General features: G+C 40.1%; 1 protein-coding gene across 1 annotated transcript in view; it reads right to left on the minus strand.

Moving 5' to 3' along the window:
• PECAM1 (platelet and endothelial cell adhesion molecule 1) overlaps positions 1-10961 on the minus strand; it is a 56982-nt gene extending 46021 nt beyond the window's left edge. The window contains exons 1-2 of the mRNA XM_007431345.3: positions 10711-10961; positions 10590-10616 (exon numbers count right to left, since the gene is read on the minus strand). Coding sequence (XP_007431407.2) covers positions 10590-10616; positions 10711-10744 — 61 coding nt within the window. The 5' untranslated portion in view covers positions 10745-10961. The remainder of the gene's footprint in view (positions 1-10589; positions 10617-10710) is intronic.
• Between the last annotated feature and the right edge of the window lie 7169 nt (positions 10962-18130).

Genomic DNA, 18130 nt, shown 5'->3' on the forward strand with positions numbered 1-18130 from the left:
GAAATAGTGTCACATGGAAGTTGATGGATGCTATGGTCTTTGACTAACATAATGCATGCTGTGACAGCTAGAGAAAAATACCTTTCTTCTAGCTAGCAGAGACAACAAAGTGGAATTAGAATACATGATTCTCGATTTCAAACACAGCTTTCTGACCACCTGTATCAGGACACTAAGATGGAGCTGACTTACTTTGATCCCCCTTTACAGCATCTAAAATCTGAATTATTCTATGGTCTTGGGACATCCAATTTGATTATTTCTATTGTCAAACGTAAATGGCAGCTAATCCTTATATTTAAACTTCTTAACTAGAGATACATTTTTGAATTCAGACATGTCATAAACCTTTCTCCCCTCTTCTGCTGCAGCATTTTAGGGTCTCTTCCAAATCTGCCTAGATGGTCTGGGGAGACTGGATGGTAGAGGTCTTGTTCCCCCAATCATCCCTCTTCTTCATTTTATTTATTTTTCATTTATTTCTTAATTTTAATGTATATGGTCATCCACTGATACCTGACACAAACAATAAAATAACCTGTAATCAAAAACAACAACAATTTAAGAGCAATTAAAAAGAGCTAATTTGATGTAGTGGTTAAGGCGGTTAGATACCAGGAGACTGTGAGTTCTTGTCCTGCCTAGGCACAAAGCCATCTGAGTGACCTTGGGCCTGTCCCTCTCTCTCAGCCCTAGGAAGGAGGCAATGGCAAACCACTTCTGGAATCTTGCCAAGAAAACTGCAGGGACTAGTCCAGGCAGTCGCCAGGAGTCAACACTGACTCAAAGTCACAAAACAAAACAAAACAAATCAAAAATCACCCAGTGCACCTGGAGGAACTCAACACAGAGACCCACAGAACACCAAGAGAGGCTCATCCCACAGCCTGGTCCAATGCCCTGCTTCCAGTGATGGAAGTAGTTCCATCATCAGAAGGGCTTGACTGGATTCCACCCAGAATGAAAAGGAAACCAACAAAAATGTGGATGATTTCCTTTCTATTTCTTAAAACTATATTAAAATAACTTCTGCACCAAGTGCTAAAAGAATAGTCCAACTGCTGGTAAATAGTCCAACAGCAGGTACAGGACAGTCCAATTAATAATAGGTAAATATGCCACTTCAGAAAGCCATGTGTGATGCAAGGGGCAAGTTGGAGATACTCCTGTACAGATAAAGGTGAAGGACTGGGTTTCTCTATAACCAGTTCACTATAACTCAGTCATGGGGAGGGACCTGAGATATATGTTTGCTGAGTGAAAATGACTGGGGATCTGACACTGGATCTTCCCAGTCTTATGCCAACACTCTAATAACATCACATTGTCTAATTATTTGTGGAAGAATTCACCTTGAAGACTTTTAAATATGAATATAATATTGTGTTACATCATGACTGTTATATCTGAAAGGAAGCCATAATCTAAGCTTCCCTGTGAAATTTATGATATCTCTGTAATCACTTGTTGTTTTAGAAACATAACAAATCATAGTGGAAGCAAATAGGCTCTTATACTAAGCAAAACTACTTCTGGAGCCATCAAGTTTAGTTTTTATTACAACTATATATCATTTATGTTTATTATTATTATTTATCAACTTGGTTGGTTGGATTGAGGTGATGCATACATTTCAGTAAAAAATAAAAATAAAATAAAACTCCTAATCTTGCAACTCATTCCCTAAACCACTGGTTCCCCAAAGCCTCCCCATGTTCGCTGCCAGTCAGCTAGCCAGATCAGACCCAGCTTGCTGTCTTAGCCACCACTTTCCTGAACCTGCTGCCAGACATGTGGCAATGGATCAGTGGCTGAAAACTAATTCACTGAAGGGTGCAAGTGATAATTCAAGCAGCATCATGACTCCTAAAATTCAGAAAACTGACAATAGTGAACAGGTCACAGTTATTAACTGTGAGTCCAAGTTGAACAGAGATTTTGCACAAGGAACCCAAAAAGAAAATGCAAATAGCAAGTGTAGTTATTAGGCTCCAGTGCATTTGGAGATCCATTCTCCCCTAGCTGATTTCTACTGAGGAACATTATTGACCAGCAAATTTGTACTAAGAGTTGTTGTTACTGGATGCATAAAATTATTCAACTGGTAGTAAATACATACTAAATTTTAAATTGACTTTTTGATGCAAAATTTGGCTAAGAAAGGTCAGGGGAGGGAGTGGAATAGGAAGGTATACCCAAATGCAATGTTCCTATCCACCAAACAGTGAATTACTCTGCCCTTAAATATGAAAATAAAGGAAGGGGAGGTTGTTCAATTGAGGAGTCCCCACATTTTTTAAACAAAAATTATTGAATGGTCCATGATTGCAGAAAGTTTGAGAAACTGTCATAATCAATCCTGCCCATAATTCTTATCTCCCAAGCTTTCATTCCAGCTGAAATCCCCCACTTCCTGCCTGATTCTCTCTGCCTCTTCCTTACAAAATCCCTTTGGAATATGGCTATACATATTAATTTTATTATTTTGTCCATGGCAGGAATGTAGGTTGATGAATTAGTTATAGGTCATTTCCGCACTAGTGACTCATCACATCTTCATAGCGGCATCCAGCCATTGTGAAGTGATATACAGCCTGTCCTTGCTACTGTTACTTTGGCACAAGAATGATTGGATGATTCTAGAGGATGCTATAAATTACTAGTGCGGAAATGACTTCAGTATCTTTCTAGAGAAAGCTTTCCAGGTGTGTGCTATCAAGCCCTTGTAGAGTTTTTAAAAAAACATTTTCGGAGTGATCTCTCTGTACCATCATTACCACCCTGAGGTGGATCTGCTTATTTTGCCTAAACTAGTGAGCAGGTGCCAGGAAAATTTGGAACTTGACTGATGCTAAACTGGCCAATCCACAGAACATATTGCAGGTCTTTCTCCCTGCGATTAGGGCAAGGTGAGAACTAATTGTTTGCAAATAAAAACTCTTGAAAAAGTATTGGGAAGTCAGCAAGGGACAGTGTATTCCTCTCTGCAGAATGAAAATTAAAGGGAGCTGTTTCCTCCCATTCCTGTCTATTGTAAACATAACACAAACTTGCTTTTCGTAATCCGAGGAACCTGCTGAGGGGAGAGCAGAAGAGAGCACCTATGCCTTGGAACTGACTTGGATTTTTACAGCTGATCTTTCAAAGCAGTGGAAATGGGGTGAGGGGGAGAAAAGAAAGATTGCCCTTCTGGAAGTGCCAAGTGACTTTCTTAAAAGTCTTCCAAAGTTGTAGAGACAGCTGGAAGATCAGGAGAAATGCCAAGTCTTTGGATGCCATTAACAGAATAGCTGCTATTGGGAAAAGACATTAGAGATGTCTGGACCTTTGACAACTGCCACCAATAGATCACTTTCCACAGGGAAAAACTGTGGAAAATTTTCCTTACGCAGAAAGAATATTTAAGCATGAATTAGGCATAGCTTGGGAGCTGAATCAGGTACATTTGAGGTTAATTAAGCACTCTAAGGCTACCATGCCAGCTTGTTTACATTAAACAGGAGTAACCTCGAAAGAGGCATCACTTCAGTTGAGTTTTTGCCCCATAATCTTGAGAGCATTCCCGTGGTTCATTAACAGTTGGGTTGGGTTGATATCGGATACTGTTGGCAAAGCAACTTATATCAATTAAGGATGAAAGCTCTGGAGTGGGGTCTGGGTTTTTCAGATTAAGACAAAATTGTGCTGTCTGCTGTTTATAGTGGCACTGCTGCAGCTAGATAATTTTAGGCTCTGAGAGCGTTCTAGAAGGCTATAGATATTCCTTTTGTAAAATGGACCTGTGCCTGGTTTCCTTCTCCCCTACCCAGCTGCTGTTCCATTGGAATAGCAACTACTGATGCTCCATTCCTGATAAAAGCAAAAACCAGACAAAAGGTCGTTTTGCCAGTTCTGACTGAAACAAAAATAATACCTTTAGCATACGAAATCTCATGTCTTAAATTGACTAAAACCAAGGTCAGCTTCCATACCGGGAACAGAAGTTGGATATGACATTTGCAGCCATTCATTTCCATTCAGGAAGCCTAAACTTAATCTCCATACCTAATTCACAAAAGGGGCTTTGCTCAGAAATGGTGTCCAAACAAACAAAATGTGCATTATAGCTGGTTACAGTACAGTATATTGTAATATGCCAGGGAATTTGCAGGGAAGCTTCTGGCAGGAATTTCTTGATCTTGGGGATTGGTCACTGCTTCTGGGCTGGTGCCATGCTGCTCTGATCCTATGCCTGTCACCACTGGGCCAAGCAGCCAATTTGCTTCCCACTTAGTTATGACTCCGAAGGAATTAATTGCTTTCTTTTTTCTCAGGCTGCAACACTGGATCTTCACAGAGCTTAATGGCAGGCCATTTTCCCATTAGTGGGAATGCTTGCCCCATACCACCCCTTAGCTCCTTGGCTGCCTTCCCTCCACACAACTATGGAGCCATGGTGACTAGCATCTATTTTTATTACCTGAAAACAAGGACAATGAAGCAGGAATGGGGACGGAGGGCAGGGTGCAGACTGGAATGCCAATTCTGGCACTGCCCCATGGAGGAAGTGCTGGTCAGGCAAATGTGGACCACTGCTAGAAAGCTTCTGAGACTTAGGGGAGTATTTGGGGAGACGTATGGTGGCTGAATGGAAAAGTCCTAAGGCTTTATAATATCAACTGGAACTAGAAACAGGGAATGTTGGGGACACAAGAAATTCTGAGGGGCTGTCTGTATTTGAAAGAGGGAGTAAGCAGCTGAATCCAGCATGGAGATAAAAAATGAGGAAAAGCCAGACCAGCTATTCTAGGTGGATTCTACAGAAGGACCATCAGAGATGGGCACAGCTGGTGGAGGCAGGGGTACCAGCTGTGTTTCCCTTCCCTGCATGACAACTGCAGTCTTCGGAAGAGCACAGCTGTCCTCATCACCAGCATTCAACCTACAGGACACCATCAATCTACACCTCCCCTAGAATTTCCTCACTAATGTGGGCTTGAAACTGTGTGATAAGACATCATCAGACTATTTTTGTTCTTGCTATCTTCTCCTTCTAGAACTCCACAAAACAGACCAAAGAGGTTTGGAAATGCTAAGGTGTCACATGACATGTACTTTCAGCAACACATTAAAGAGGTGGCATCAGCACATCTATCCATAACACAGCTTGGGCCAGAAGAAAGCAGTCACGCCAGCTGGTGCCTTCTTTCCCTTTATCAAAAAGCCAAGAAATGAAAAATGACCTTGGCAACGGCCTATTGTGGGACTTACAAAAGAGGGCTGTCAAAGTCTTTAAAAAAATACTGCGATGTGAGAAAGAAGACTTGGATAGAGATCAGTTCCTACGACAGCATCTTAATGCCAAATTAAGGATCAAGAATGTTAGAATATTGTGCAAAAGAAAAGAATATAAAATTGACTTGTTTGGTCAGGAATAAAATAAGAATATTTTTCTGTTGTGTCCCCATGAGGTTGCCTTCATCTTGTTCCTAGCCCAAGAATGAGACAAGTGTAATACATCCTTGTACTAGTATTATTCTGATGCCATCCATTGGCAGCCTCAAAGCTGATAAAATCTGTTAGGCGTTGTCACCCATTACCTTGGAAGAAGTCAACCGATTGTAATGACTAAGAACAAAGGAAATGGAGGCAGGATAGGGATTGGCAATGGGAACAACAAATATCATGCTGGTATGGTTTCTGCAGATTCAGGGAAGGGTGGAGAACACTCTAATTTAGCTATGGGGAAAGGCCCAAGAAATAAATGGCACCTGTAGGTTTTTAAGCAAAGTGCTCTCTTGAAACAGAGTGAATAAGAACAAGCAATCAAAATATGCTTTTAAAAACTCTAAAAAAAAGTTCCTGTGTCCATTATCATGTGATTAGCAGCAAGAAACCAATGAATTGGTCATTCTTCTCCCTCCTCCAACCAGTTAATCAGCTTAGCGGATAGGGGCTTGATTGCCAATGTCCAGTAATGGCAGTCAGGAACTAGCAGTCTGTTTCCCACAAGCTATCTGCTGCTGGCTGAACACTGTGGATCACAAGGTCTGAGCACTGTATGAAGCCCATGTGCCCAGCCATCCATCTACCCAAACCCGGACGCCCTTCAGTTGTGTGGACTTTGATCCCTAGACTTCTCAGGGGAAGCTCAAGTGGAAGTCCACACCCAGAAAATACCAAGGTTGGGAAAGATTGCACCACACACACAATCGAGACAGATTGCCAGAGGAGATGTAGGCATCTCTGGAATCATGACAGCACTGATCATCTGAAGCATTTATATCCAAATTGGGAATGATAAATGCCTTCTAATCTGTTTACATGCATATGTGAAAATTGCAGAAAACAGTTTACAAGTGTCACTAACTTCAGATCTGTTAAAATAAACACCATCTCACTACCTAAATTACTGATGGTTACCACCGAGAGTCCTATTTGATAATTCAACCAGCAAAGTTAAAAGTTGCATTAGAATGGCTCCCGAGCCTGCCTTTTTCAACAACTTCTCATTCCTTCACAGAGATGTTATTTACTGTACGCCCATGAAGCTACATTTGAAATGCACATTTTCAAAAAGTCAATGCCACTATTATTTTTTACCAGTTCATCTGTGATTTAAGTAATTCCAGCTTAGCTCCTGTTGAAGCCAGGAAATCTGGGACTTCTGATAGTTTAACACAACTCAGTTATTTTTTTCTGCTTTGGATCATGGGTTGGAACCAGTGAATAGTCTTATTAATTATAAGATAGCATCATTCACAACATGTAAGTGCTAGGATCCATGAATTCCATAACTATGGTAGAGGTTTTCACAGTTTTTCAGGCTACAGAGCCTGTTACATAAAAAAATATTCTCTGAACCCCTGATCAAGAGGCAAAACTCTAGAGGCAAAGCTCTAGTAATGAAAAACTGGATGTATTCAAGTGAACTTTTTGTTAGGGTCTCAAGGAATCCCATCATATTCTCCTGGAATCTTAAGGTTCCCTGGAACACAGTTTGAACAACCCTGAACTAGAACACTTAATGGCAAATTTGGAACATGTCCTGCTTAATAAAATATCCTGAAAGGAGGCAGTCATTATGATCATTTGTATCATCTGGCAGAGCTGAAAATGATTTGGGGTCATTTATCAAATGGGTCATTTCCCCATATTTGGGGAAACATTTGGTGCTCCCAAGTCAAGCAAAAGTGTCAGAAAACAGGAAGATGCATTCCTCTTACTATTACATTGATTCAAACATTGCTGTACATTATTTCTAGGTTCCTTTTTCTCATTAATTCATGCTATAAGGTAATCCAGATCTCAGAAGTAATTAAAAAAACACACTGTTATATGGAAAGAGAGCCAATTATTGGGTAGTGGTTAAGGCATCAGGCTAGAAACCAAGAGACAGTGAGTTCTAGTCCCTCATTTGGCACAAAGCCACCTGGGGGACCTTGGGCCAGTCCCTCTCCCTCAGCCCGGGGAAGGATGCAATGGCAAATGCTCCCGACATCTTGCCAAGGAAACTGCAGGGACTGGGCCAGGCAGTCGCCAGGAGTCAACACTGACTTGAAGGCAATACACACACACTCAGGATTTATACCTTTGATAAATTAGAAGATGATTTTTTTTTATCCTTTTCTGTTTTAAACCACAAATATAATTTGCCTAGTATGGGTCACTTTCAGTACTGACAGTTATAATGGCTACTAACATCCTAATTTGGATCTGTGGCATTTTCAACCTCAGGAACACTTAACCTACCACAAGCGATTATTAATGTGATTCAACCCCCCCTCCTCAATTTCTCTTTATAAAATTCTGCTAACGATTAATCAATTTGTTATGCAAGCTTTAATGTTTGAATGGAATAAAGAATTAGAGACTCCTATTTTGCTCAGACAATGGGAAGAGGTGTTAACATTAATGCCAAACATTTCAGTAGATCTTAGATTATGTCTTATTCAACAAAAAATATATATTTCAGACAAAAATAATGCAAAAAGGGTAAGGAGTAATAAGCAAAAGAAATTGGAGGCACAAGATAAGAAAAAAGAAAAGGAAATCTTCCATCTAGTTCATATGTACAACATTCACTACAGTTGTCCATATCTTTCTAATCTTCCAAACCATCCTTGATTCCATCACATCCATACACTAATTCATACATTGCCTCTGTCTCTCTTTTTAAATTACCTCTCTCTCTTTTTAGGATCTCATCAATTCCATCTAACCACAAATTTCTGTTGGTCTTCCTCTCAACCCATTTATTCTTCCTTTGTATATTCATTTTCCAATTAATCCCTCATTCATTCTTTCTATTTGACCAAACCACTACAATCTACTTCTTTCATACTGGTCACTCCCTTTTCTATTGAGTCCACACATTCACTCATCATATCTTTAACCCTTTCTCTTCTTGTTTACCACACACACTTCTTAAGTAAACCATTCCCACTGCAAGAAAATTACACGTATGTTTCTCCTGGCATATACTTTCCAGTAAACAAAGTGGGAAGAAAGACATTCCTTATACATAGCTGTTTTTGCTTCTTTCAACAAACATTAATTCCTTGAAACAGACCTTATACTGGGGGTTACAGTTAATAGGTAAAAAAGAGAATGCATTGGCCAGATTTACACATCACACTTAGTACAAAAACCAATAAACTCCATTATAGCTTGGTGTACTGTGTGAACAACTGTAGTATGTGATCCATAGTTTGTGACTATTATGGCTTGACAACAAATGACTAAGCAAAACTACTGCTTGGTGAAATAATTCTCAAAGTTTGTAATGTTGCAACTTCCAAAAATAATAACTGAATTTGTGTCTCTCCCCCTCTCCCCAGTAATAAGCCAATTTCATCTCCCGATTTCATCTGCTCGTCCCACTAGATCTAGCAGAGAGGGTATGTCATGGGTTCTGTCATCTAGGGAGCTACATTTGGTGGGCCCTAAGCGGTGGGTCTTTTCTGCTGTGGCTCCTGCATTGTGGAAGCTTCTTCCCCCAGAGATGAGATCAGCCTCATCACTCCAGAGTTTTCGAAGGTCCCTCAAGACCTGGTTATGTCAGCAGGCCTGGGAACCCCAGGGGACAGGAGAGCTAGTGAGGTGGCTCTATTATTAACATCCCTTTACCTACTATTTTCCTTTTCTGTTTTAGTTCTGTTTTTATAGTTTTTAATGTTTTTAATAATTACTATATAATGGTTTTATGTATGATTGTTTATATATTTATTGTTTTACTGGACTGTCGTACACCGCCCAGAGTAATTTTTTGTGAGATCGGCGGCCATATAAATTTGATAAATAAATAAATAAATAAATAAATAAATAAATAAATAAAAACCTGAATTCTTTCAACAATGTGGCTGTTTTGAGTACTTCGAAATTCAAAAATGTTGTGTAGTTTTGCCTTACATAATCTGATACAACCTATTTCTGCGTGAATAAAAGGGACTGTCCATTTGCTTTTTCAAATTTCTACAATTTAGCAAAGCTTGCCACTTCTTCTTTGCTTCCAAACTAGGACCACTGTTCTTAAAAACTTATCCTCTGAATAGGTTTCGTAGCATTAGACTGATGGTTTGAACTTAATATGATGTGACTTATCCATGAATCAGATCTAAAGAATCTCTTTAAGCAGTCAATAACTTTGGTGACGATGGGGAGCCTGAACAGTAGTGATAACTGCAGTGGACCCCGTTGGGTGCTAGAAGTGTGTGAACTTGTTGGCCAACCATATTCTCAAAGGAGAAAAACCACATGTAATTTTCCAAGCAAGTGATTATGAAGTTTCTATTTTGCTTTGAAGGGCAATGCAGACCAGTGCCTTTATAATATCCACTGTTAGTTTTTGTCCCAAAAACACACATGAACACACACACACAAACACAAGGGTGATCCCCTCTCCCCCTGCATTAGGGTTCTAACTTGAATTGGCAGTGGAAGTACAACTACTACTGGCACGTTTGAAAAAGTAGGAGACCTACACAATTAAGCCACTCTAGACATATTGAAACTGGTATACAATGAAGAATTTAAGCTTTAGTAGTTTATTATGATTAAGGTTGATAATTACAATGATGGTTTGGGTCTATAATAAGGAAACTCAATCAATACATACTGTGATTCATATATTAGAAGAACAACTAAGAGCCTTGTGCTGTCTTAAAATCTAATCAATATTTTATAGATCAAGCCTTAGTGAATTGCAGTTCACTTATTTGGGTTCATGGAATATTATCCTTCCTGAAATGCTGTAGGAATAGCTACCGAATACTCACATGGTAGTATTATTTCAGAATACTCCATGTATCTTATGCCACCGAATACATAAAGCTTCTACTCTGATAAATTCGCTAGACTTTAAAGGTGCCATAAAGGAATGGCAGATTTGGCTGCAATAGAATAACATAGCACATAGTAAAACCACCCTAGAAATTGAAGACAGGAATAAAGAACATTCTGTGTATACTCTTCAAATATATTGTGACTTTTAAAATTTTACCTGGGCCAATACTTGTCTCACATATGCAGATCTAGAATAATAAATATTTGTCTACTTCAAATTTCTTCTGAGTAGAACGGTATATATTTTTCAAAACATGCAAACTTACCATTATCTTGACTTTTCACCTTGCCGCCTAAGGAGAAGGAGAAGGAGAAGAGCATTAAATAATGGGCATGAGGAAACATGTATTAATTTTTCCAAATACAGATGCCCCATCCAGAACTTACAAAATAAGAGGATCGACAGCAAAATGCAATACATCTCGTAATTGGAAAGCGGACATGAAACTCCAGTATAAAGAAATGTTCATGAGTTCCAGTAATTCTCTCCTTTAAGGACTTTATCTTTTCTTAAAAAAAAAACTCCAGCAGCACAAAGTCCCAGTGGAAGATAATGGGGCAGATGTGTTTTCAGCACCCAAGTACTACAAACTGGCAAGATATTGGTCAAGTATTCATTCCCGATACTGGAACTGGAAGTAGCAAACAATTAAAGTCTGTCTCTTGCAAACAGACAGGAAATGACTGGTGTTTCCGTAGAGCTTTTGTTAACACGTTTGCTTTGTCCAGTTTTCTTAAGGTACGCTGAAAACAAGAAATCCTAGTGATATTTTTCCAGTGATCCCAGTTATTTTAAAATAATTTTGAATAGTTACTTTAACGTGTACAAAACTCATTTTAAGTGTGCTTTCACAGAGCCAGCCATACATACTTATGGCCAGTTTTATATAGGTAGCAAGTTTTCACTAATGATGTTAAGTGCCTACTTTTCTTTCTCTTTTTTAATGGTGAAGTTGTTGAGTAATTGTACCTAGAACACAGCATCCCTTTTTCGTACAAATAAAGGATTTCTAGGTATTGGTGCCTGTACTGGAAGATTTGCATTGTTTGCAGTGCTGGTATTTGCTCTGGTTGTGGTTGTGGTATTAGCCATGAAAGCTTGAAATGGTTAGGGCCTGCCTGCCGGTCTAAGGGCCTGTCTGTCTAGTTATGAAACTGTCCGGTGGTTCAGATTTGCAGGAGAGTCAAAATTTCATTTTGCTGCTCCTATTGAGTCACAATGAGTACTAAAAAAAGAGAATAAAGTAAAATCAAATAGCAGATTCTTAGCAAGCAGAAGGATGTTGGAATAACAATGTCTTTGCCAGTTAACACCCACTTATTGCATGACTGTTATAAAACATCTCAGCTCTTCTCCATCTGAGAATAGCAAGTGTGCTGTTTCTAAGAACTCAGGCATACGGATGCTTAAATATGCAATCAACATTAGAGAGACTTAGACTTAGGGTGGTTGCACACCATTGTCCCATTCCAGTAGTGGTGATTTACATATTAAAAGGAGGTTTTACAAGCAAAAAAGGTTGTCTCCAAACGCCTAGAGCCTTCTACATCTGTTGACCTTCAACTCTCATGATTTCCACTGCCTGTGCTGACCGAGAGCTGTGGAGATTGATTTAAGTCCAAAACACATGAAGGCCCTTGTTTAGGCAAGGTTGTTATAGTGAGATCCTACAACTCTCCCCTTCCTGTCCTTGGTGTACGTTTGTGAACTGCAATAATGACTGTGGAACGTTTGGTTTAAACGAGGATCCATATCAGTGGAAAGGGAAACAGAGATTCCATCTGTGGCCCATGACAGAAGAATTCATAGGATTTTGAACTTTTTAAGCAAGCGAAATCCCAGGATCTTTCCTTTGTGAGTGTTTCCCTTCGCCCTCTCCCACACCCAATACATAGCCTGAATCAGAACCTGTTTGTTTTAGCTGAGGTCACTTTTTCCACAGGCTCTCTGCTGATGAGCATCTGTGTGCTGTCATTCCTTAGCTACTCAACCGCCATTTGTGAACGTTCGGTGTCCAAAACTCATTTTACTTTAAAGAAATAAAAAGAACGACATTTTTAAAAATGGAATAGAAATATTGTTAGAAGAAAATGCAGAGAAGAAAGGAAATTAAATGCCTGCTCTAGAACATTTTGAATCTGGTGTAAGTGTGCTCCCATACAACAGATATACTTGAACTGCTGTTGGTTTTGTTCTGGATCTGTGCGTTAAAGTATTTAAAGTAATGAAAATTCCCCCCCCCCTTTAAAATTCAATGTTCATATAAAGGAAATACTTTAATGAAGCCAACTGAAAGTTTGCAAAATGCCAGCTTTAGCACTTTGGAAAGTAGCCAATAAAGAAGCCTGGAAATTTGGCTGGTAAATTTGGAGTAGGAATGGGAAGAATCCCAGAGGATTAACTGTACAAGACCTTCTCAGTGGTGGCTCCTGCACTGTTGAAGGATATCCCCCAGGAAATTCATACCACTTCCACCCTTTTTGACTTGCAGCAAACTTTTTCTTTGGCATACTTTGTTTTCTTTCAATTTTTTTATATCTATGCCATCCAGAGTTGCTAATGGTGTCCTCAAAAATGAATGAATGAATGAATGAATGAATGAATGAATGAATGAATGAATGAATGAATGAATGAAATCTTGGAAGGTGTCACTCCTTGCTTATAGCATAATCTGTTGCTCAGAGGTTTGTAAATGGAACATCAAAGAATCAGAGGCTTAACAGACTTATAATAACAGAAGCTTTAGCACACTTTAGGGAGGATAATATAGAAAACCAGTTTGGTGGTGAAGGCACCAGGCTAGAAACTGGGAGAGCATGAGTTCTAGTCCTGCCTTAAGCACAAAGCCAGCTGCGTGATTTTAGGCCAGTCACTCCTTCTCAGCCTCCAGAAAAGGCAAACCACTTCTAAAATGTTCCCAAGAAAACTGCAGGGACTTGTCTATGTAGCTGCCTGGAGTCCAGATGGCACAAAAGAAAATAAAAACAAAAAACAGGGAGACAAGTTGGTGAAATGTATAAGGACTTCTTGAACTCTTTGCAGGAATTAGTTTCAAGAGATGACAATGTTGGGGCTTTAAGTTTAAAAATCAGTAAAGACTCCCTTAAATCAAACTCAAAACCTGGTGACTTTATGACCATGGCTATGTTATTTTCTTGGCAACAGTATGGAAATAGTTTGCCCCTGCTTTCTTTCAAGATGTTTTTTTCAACTTCCTAGATTAAGGTCAGAGTCCTGAGATTTCCTGGAATCTCCTATCCGGATAATAACCAATCTGATTCTACTTACCCTTCTGAGATCAGCCAAGATTGGCTTTAAGTATAATATTACACGCCTTATCTCATTATATTGTTGTTGTTATACTATCATCCTTACTTTTCCTCCCTACTTTTTTGATCATCTTATAGGGATAAATTGCTTTGGATAAGCTGGGAATGGGAACCTGGGGGTATGTTGCTTGGAATACATTTGCCAGTTTCTGGCATCCTCCAGAAGTTTTGGACTACATCTCCCACACAATCTACAGCAACTGGCCATGCAGACTGAAGTAGGGATGTTTGAAAACACCAAGCTGTCTACTTCATACAACTGGATACAAAATAATGTAAACCTTCAACAACAGTGGAGTGCTGTTTGTCATGATGCTGGCCTGATCCCCTCCATGCTTGCTTGTATATTTCAAAACAAACATATATTACAGAATACAGTACCATAACCCCACAATAACCTCTTGACAACCAAACTGACCCTATAAATAACTTTTCCTGAACCTTCCTACTATTTTTGTGGAAATGAGAAAAATCAAAACATCTTTGCATACATCTGAAAGCGGCTGAGTTTATTGCCCTCCAGTAGACTTGTGGAACCCTCCACTTGCGTTCACAGCAGCCATTCAGACAACAACATTATCTTCCAGTCCTCAAATGACAGTGACTATACTTTTTAGAAAAGCCAGGTAAGTTGTAAGCTCCCCTTGGTCATACTTCTACTACTGAGGAAAGCAGAAATTATGAGCGTCTCCCTTTTCAGAGTTATTAAAAGGCTGCGTGTGGAGAGACTTCATATGATGGTCCTATCAAAGCCACCACAGTGACATCAGACCAAGTGGAAATGGAGTGCAACGCAATTAAATTCATTCATCCCACTTCTGAATGGGGAGGAGTTGGCTACAAAGGGACAACACTGACCCAGGGAATTCAATGACAAAAAATTGACTGGTATTTTAGAATATATTTGTATTTACTGCTGTCTCATTAGTTTCTCGAGGTTTTTTGAAACCTGAAGAGGTCCCCAATGCTCTAAGCTCACTTTACCTCCTCAGTCTTACCCCCAAAGTGTTAGCTTTTTTCCAGAGGAACTTCTTAATCATTCATCCACAGAGAAAGCTGCTTGTCCTACATGCCCTATTATTTGTGTTAGTACTGGACTTTAGGCTGCTTCAGAGTGTTTGCAAATCTAATCTAATCCCTGAGAACCTGTAGAGGGAAAACCTCTAGCAAGAAATTACTTCACGAAATTGGCTAACTATCAATTAACTTGAATGTGTTTTTACAATACCTTTACCAACCTATTAATTTTCTTTACTATAAAAGCAATAGTCTGAGTAGAATGGCTTGAAGACCGATTTGATTGGAGAGAAAGTTATGTAGATTTGCTGTTAATGGCCTAAAATTAAGCCCTAGAAAGGTGTATTAAGCCAGCCCTTAATTAAGTTGGGTTCATCTCCTATGGAATATACTTGCCATCTCAGACTATCTCCAGCACTAACTTGTAGTTCTTCCCAGGATGTTCCAGGGATCTCTTTTATCCCATCCCTTATCTTAGTGTCTTCCTCTTCTTCAACTTCCCTCAACCTTGCCAAGCATCACAATTTTTTTTTCCTAATCCACATGTGAGTCAATGCCCAAAGTATGTGAGTTTTTATTTTACTAGTCATTGCCTCTGAGGAGCAATCAAGCTTTATTTGGTCCAGGGCTGATTGACTGGTTTTTTTTCTGCAGTCTATGGTATTCTTCATAATCATTTCCAAATCCACTATTCCTCTCCCTCAATTTCTAGTGCCCAGCTTTCACAGTACTACTGGAATTAGTAGCATTTGGGAATGGTGGAGGGGTGTCTTCGAGTCCGTGTTGACTCCTGATGACTGCCTGGACTGGTCCCTGCAGTTTTTTTGGCAAGGTTTCAGAAGGGGTTTGCCATTGCCTCTTTCCTAGGGCAGAGATAGATTGACTAGCCCAAGGTTACCCAGCTGGCTTTGTGCCTAAGGCAGGACTAGAACTCACAGTCTCTTGCTCTCTAGCCTGGTGCCTTAACCACTACACCAAACTGGCTCTATTGGGAAAAAAGAAAAAAAGTGGATAAAGCACCCAAAAATTGGACTTGCCCACTCTGGTGGCATAATCACTACCATGCCCCCAGCTCCCAAAGGATGATGTAAAAAGGGGGCACCCGGGGTGTGTATGTAAAAATTGACTATCCTTGTCTTAAAATCAAAGGCGGGGGGTAACAGATAAATTACTAGTGGTTTGACTGCCTAATAAATTATAGGTACAGTAAAAGCACGTTAGGGACATAGACCTCCCTCAGGCTGATCTGAAGTGAATGGCAGATCTGTTACCTGTAGAAGGGCTGCAGTTTTCCTCTTGGTAGGCTTGATTATATTCTTGTAAATAAAGCAAATATTATAGAAACAACCATGGCCTCCAGTGCTCTCTTCTCGAAAGGGAAACCACGCTGATCTAGAGTTGCCCTTGAAAAAATGGAACATAAGCAACAGTAGTTAGGGCTTGCCCAAGTGTTTGCCTGATCTACAAAGTAAATTTTGACCCTATCATTTATTCATCTACTTATTTTTTTATTTATACCATCTACGTATTTATGCCACCTATCAAGGATAAATTTTCTGGGCAATATAAAACATTAAAAAGAAGTCAAAGCATAATCAGAACAAGAGTAGATCTCTCAACAGAGTGAGATGACCTCGTTCTCCACAATCCCATGATGCTGATCCTGGGCGTGTGTCATTGTGCCAGCTTCTGGCTTTCTCTGTTGATTCAACTATGCCCTGATCTGGAAAAGCCCACAAAATCATAGAGTTGAAAGGGGCCATCCATAATGAAAATTAAAGATCCACAACAACAGCTTGTACCACAACTGCTTGAACACATGCAGTAAAGGGAAACCCATCGCCTCTATAAAGAACCTAGTCTACTGTTGAATGGCTCTTATTGTTCTTCTAGAATCTGCCTTCCTATCACTTCAGGCCAGGATTTCTTATGCACTCTGAGACAACTGGAAATAGATCTTGGTCTTATATGCAACACTTTTTTAGGTACTTCAAGAGTGCTATTTTATCCTCCCAGGACTGAAAATGTGGGGGGGGGGGGGAGGAAAGGGTGTTATTGTTTGGAGGTATGCATTCTTCAGTAGAGGTGTGTTGCCTCCTTAACCCAAACACCTATTTTCCTGGACCCAGGTAGCATCAGCGTAAGTCCTGGAAAAGCCATGGGTCTTCTAAGGAGCAACCAGATCTGGAGCAGCCTTGCTTCTTTGGATCCAAAGAGTTCCTTCTCTTGCATTTCTGAACGAGAAGCCCAATTAATTTTTAGCACCATTGATAAATGTATAGTATCCAGTCCTAAGGACTGGAAGAATTGACTTTTGGAGAACGACAAAAGCTTGGTTTGCAAACTCAGAAGTGCTTTGTTTTTGCAGCGTATCTATCCGGAGTAAGCTGCAGTGTACAATAGACTTCGCTGGTATAAATCAAGGAAGTTGAAGAAGGCACTGCCTTTGTTCTCACAGCTTTCCGTATTTATATAAGGACTCCTTTGTTTTCTTCTCCTCAGTGGGAAGCATTTTTCCCAAGCCTATAACTTCAGGTGTAATCTCTGCGGCAGGCTTTATGTTACATTCATTCCCGTGGCGTTTTGCAACAGGAAGCAGGAAGGAAATATTCTTCTGTGTAACAAGGCCTAGCAAGTATTACCCCCACCCTTTTATTAGTGGGAAGGGGGCACAAATACAGTTGCTGTAGCAACAAATGACCAGGAAGTAACTGGCAGGTTTATTAGTAAGTTCCTCATGTTTCTTATCGTATATACGTTCTTGCAGCACAGCTTTGAACAGCAGCCAGGTTACATTGTTCTGACACAGAAGAAAAGAGGCATTTCCAGATTGCATATGAGAATGGCAAAGCAGGCCAAGGACTGACTTAGAGGCACTTCCAAAGGGGCTGTTTGCAAAGTTGTAGAAGTAATTCTGTCCTGTGATTCTCGCGTTGTTGCTTGCAATGAATTTCCTGCTTAAGTGCAGAGCGCCGACAATAACCAAAACAGCGATCACTTCTTTTGCAGCTGTTCACTTCTGTAGGGTGTCTTTGCAGTCAGTATTCTGAATGCGTTCTAAAATCTTGTCTCCCTCTACTTCCTGGCTCCAGAGATTCAAAGGTCCTGAAAGGGGAAAGGTAGCACGAGGGCTTTGCAGCTGTCCCTTCATAGCAACTGTTCAAATTCTGAGTTGTAAGACCTTACAAATGCATGCAAGCCTGCTGATTCCACTTTATCGTGCGATGGGAATTCATTAGGGCTGCTTTGACTCTTTGCACATCCTTGCAACTGCTCTCTGGGCAGAGTGGCCCAGGCCAGGTGAGAAGGGATGAAACTGACAAAGTTCTCTCTCTTTCCCTCTTGTCTCTGCTGGAAACCAGCCAGCTGCAAAGCATCAGGCTGCTGGCTGGTTTTCCTCTGCCGAATAGGAGGGGAAGAAGATGAGGGGATTTTTGTTATACCAGGGCTGGCTCCCCCC

Source organism: Python bivittatus, unplaced genomic scaffold (assembly GCF_059951505.1).
Source record: "Python bivittatus isolate LINGU-HERP-01145 unplaced genomic scaffold, Pbiv_v1 ctg000220_np1212, whole genome shotgun sequence".
Taxonomy (NCBI): Eukaryota; Metazoa; Chordata; class Lepidosauria; order Squamata; family Pythonidae; genus Python; species Python bivittatus.